Source organism: Apteryx rowi, unplaced genomic scaffold (genome assembly GCF_003343035.1).
Source record: "Apteryx rowi isolate R43461 unplaced genomic scaffold, aptRow1 scaffold_463, whole genome shotgun sequence".
NCBI classification, from domain to species: Eukaryota; Metazoa; Chordata; class Aves; order Apterygiformes; family Apterygidae; genus Apteryx; species Apteryx rowi.
In genome coordinates this window covers 89,466-93,071 of record NW_020450720.1, presented here as the reverse complement: position 1 = coordinate 93,071, position 3,606 = coordinate 89,466, and the positions used below count along the sequence as shown (strand labels likewise).

At 44.2% G+C, this 3,606-nt stretch overlaps 2 protein-coding genes across 5 annotated transcripts in view; both read right to left on the bottom strand.

Moving 5' to 3' along the window:
* Positions 1 to 295, bottom strand: part of DAPK2 (death associated protein kinase 2) — a 50,909-nt gene extending 50,614 nt beyond the window's left edge. Inside the window, exon 1 of the mRNA XM_026077836.1 lies at positions 128 to 295. Within this exon, the coding sequence (XP_025933621.1) occupies positions 128 to 295 (168 nt within the window). The remainder of the gene's footprint in view (positions 1 to 127) is intronic.
* TBC1D2B (TBC1 domain family member 2B) overlaps positions 1 to 3,606 on the bottom strand; it is a 57,962-nt gene that overhangs the window by 13,054 nt on the left and 41,302 nt on the right. The window contains exons 15-17 of one of the 4 annotated variants that reach the window (XR_003255502.1): positions 2,077 to 2,129; positions 386 to 525; positions 144 to 220 (exon numbers count right to left, since the gene is read on the bottom strand). The gene's annotated coding sequence lies outside the window, so the exon portion shown is untranslated. Of the gene's footprint in view, positions 1 to 143; positions 221 to 385; positions 526 to 2,076; positions 2,130 to 3,606 lie in introns of those variants that run through there. The other 3 variants (XR_003255500.1, XR_003255501.1, XR_003255503.1) reach the window with 3 other exon arrangements.

Sequence of the window (3,606 nt, the reverse complement as noted above, 5' to 3'; positions counted from 1 at the left end):
GCCCCGCGCCCGCGGAGGCACCGCCGCGGGACAAGACATCTCCCCCCCCCCCCTTTTGGGGTAACAACTAGAACACACCTCGTCCCAATATCAACAGCAGTCAGAACAATCCAAACTACCTCTTTACCCCCGAAACCGAGAGGGCCAGCACCCCCAGACACACGCCGGCCTCGCTTGCTTCCTCAGCTGTGCTTCGTTCCAGCAGCCAAGCGGAGCCGCCCTGCAAGGAGAACACAGCTCCATCGAGGGCCCGGGGCAACGAAGCGGCTGCCTTACGTGGCTTAATCAAGACCATGGCGATATTAAGGCTTTCTCCTTCTGGGCATCCCGCAGGGCAAACAACCCTCCCGCCTCACCTCAACCCCCAAGCGGCAGCACTACATACCCACGCTGGAGCTGCGGGACCAGCCTGGTGTTACAGAGCGCTCCAGGCGGACACAGCTCTCCCGGCCAAGGAAGGGAGCATTTCAGACACAGGACTTGGCTTCTTCTGCTTTAGTAGAGTCACACTGTAGGAAAGCCCTACTGAAGAAACAAGGCTGATTAATGAATTCATTAGAGACACCTCATTTGCATTATCCTTTACGGAAATGCCCATTTTGTTTATTCTGTATTCCACACAGGTCTATAGTGGGTGGTCTGAAACCTAGTATTACCCAAGGAAATGTCCTGTTTCAGGAAACCACCATCATGAAAAAGGGGCACAGGTTTTCAGTCCCCAGTGCTGATCTCAGAGTGCAGTAATGTTTACCACCATAGCAAACATTTGCAATACTGTTTTTCAGGTTGCCCTAGACTGTGCCCTGGAGCAGCTACCAGCAATTCCAAGTCCTTCGTTAGTTTACTCTCCTGTCTTAAAGACATCCTCAAAACCTGTAAAACTAGATTTTCTCCAACTTTATTTGGCAGACAGTAATTGCAATAAATACTGTTTGGTCTTCTTAAATTTCTTCAGGGCAAGTTAATAGCCAGCATTTGTTAATGAGGAATGATGTGGGATTGTTCACACCTTAGAAATGGCATATAAATACCAGGCTGCCTTCCCTTCCAGTTCTGTATATGGTTAAGATAAAGCAGAGCTATGGCAAACTATCATACTTAAATAGGCAGGCTGTTTCCATTGCAAAAATTTGCACAGGTACAACAAATTTCAAAAATTTTATGCTGGGCAAGAGCCTAAAGGCAGTGCTTTTTATTATCATAGTTGAAAATAATCTTGCTCCAAGCCAACAGGACTGAACTGTGCCCTGCTAGCCTGCCCCAGGAGTGGTGTTTACAGCCCGAGTCCCACCCAGCTCTCCCAAGTCAGAGGAAAGTGGCTGCAGCTGACATTGCAGAGGGTGGAGGGCAGGAAATGGGAGCAATACTAAAGGTTTCAAAAGGCCAGTGCAAGAATTCAGAACTCTTTCAAAGGGAAATAAAAGAGACTTCATTCTTCACCTTTACTGCTACAATATCATATGATCATATGACACCATGCCAACGCTCTACTAAATTATCAGAGAAAAATACACACAAGGCAGGCCACCTCTTGTGTTTGCGCCTAGCAACAGCTGGGGGGACAAAGCAGCATGGCTTGTCCTGACAGACCACAACCACTTTTCAAATCAGGACAGCTCACTACACTGAGTGACCCTGCTTTGAGTTTAATTTCTGCTGGCTCACCCTACAAGGTCTCCAGAAAAAAGGGTAGACTGAATCTTATTCCTGATGCCTGTCTGTAAGCCAAAATATAGGTTCTACCTAAATAAGAGAAATTGCTCTTACATGATTAAGCCATTTAGAGACCCTTAAAACATTAAGGATCAGACTTGTCATGTTACTAGAACTATATCCACTGTTTCATGACTTACGGATTGTATAAAAGAGTAATTGTAACATCTTTGGCAATCAGGGCAAAACCTTTATGTGCATACAGGACACAAATAGGAAGGAAAACTTGAGTAGCTTTCAAAGCAGGCAGGGCAGCACAAGCCACCTGGTAAGTCACTGAACTCTGAAGGCAAACACTGCAGTGTCTGCTAGCCACACTAGTAACAGTCTGCTTTAGGAAGTGATAAAGGAGGAAGCACATACCTTACCTTCCGAAGGGAAGTCTCAGGCTTAAATACTTACTAGGAGAATACCACCTGCATTTACAGAAACAGCCAAATCACCTATTTCAGTTTAATCACCAATCATGGTGCCTGAAGACATCACTAAGAGTCAGTTCATCAGTTCAAACCTGAAGTCTTACAGGCAGCTCACTGTACAGTGATCTAATTGTTTCATTCACACAAAAACCACATCGTACTTAAAACATAGGCAGGATGTAGTCAAAATTAGGAAATACCTGAACTAAGGCTACTAAACACATCTTAATTACCCCAAGTTTATATATAAAGTTACCTTTTCACTTCTCTGCAGTACCCCAGACTCACTATGGGCAGAGAACAGACAGTCTGCATATTAAATAACTATTTGGTTTTTGTGTCATGTTCAGTGTGTAGTCCTGAGGTCTGCTTTTTAATCTAATCCTGCTCTGAAAGGCTAGTGGTTTTGACAGGGCAGAGCTGCCCTTCAATCAGATGTGTAACTGCATCGAAGCACAGCTTCTGCAGCATAGTATCATGATGAAATACACCACTAACTTCCTTTGGATTGAATCCTTCTTTTGCATTATCTGAGTGAATATACTTCATGGCCTTCATTTGTGGGAATTCCTAAAGCCTCAACACTTAGATTCTGCTTCCAATGAGAGCAAGGAGCTGCACGTATGGAAGCTATGTTTAGCACTTCTGAAAATCCCCCAGAGTGAACACCTGATGTACAGTACCAGCACCAGTAGACTTGTGTGGTCTCTACGCCTCTCCCGGGCACTCAAAATGGGGAACGAGACCCTGTGGATGCTTGGCTTCACTTCAGAGTAGGTGAGCTGCTTACTGTTTTTCTAAGTTAATGCATTCTTAGGGATAAGGTATCCCTAAGAATGATCAACATACCTGATCAGCTATATCCATCAGCCATACTTATACACATCCTTGATGCAACTTCATTGAGAACAGATCTCTGGAGCTTAACAGTCCCAAGGAGGAAATAGGAGCCTCAGCTGTTAACTATTAAGGCCCCAGCAGCTGTTAGGGCAACACAACCTAAATATGTCAAGTGTCCAAGGGAGGACATTGCTCCCCATGCACCGTCTCCAGAACTTTTCTGTTTATTCCTAAGACTTATATTTTTCAGTATACAGGACAAGAGGTTTTTAGGCCATACAAAGTCTTGTTCTGCCTTAATTGCTCTTTATCCTATTTTGTGACTCCTTTAAAAAGTTTTCCAACTGTGCCAATATCTACACTTGTCCTCTAGCTCTGCTACAGGATGGCAAGCTGTTAAGAGCTGTGCACTATTCACCTCAGAGATCTGTTTGGACATACAATTATAAGTAATCTTATTACTCTTACTTCCTCACAAACATTTAGCTGTCAAGTTTGTATCTGAAGTAGTTAGGTACTTGATAGCCTCATTAAGAGCATCAAGCTAATTCAAGATATCAGGTAAATAGATAGGTTTAAGAAGTCTGTTCCCTGTGAATGCTCATGAATATTTTATCTCCCCTTCCCCCCCCCC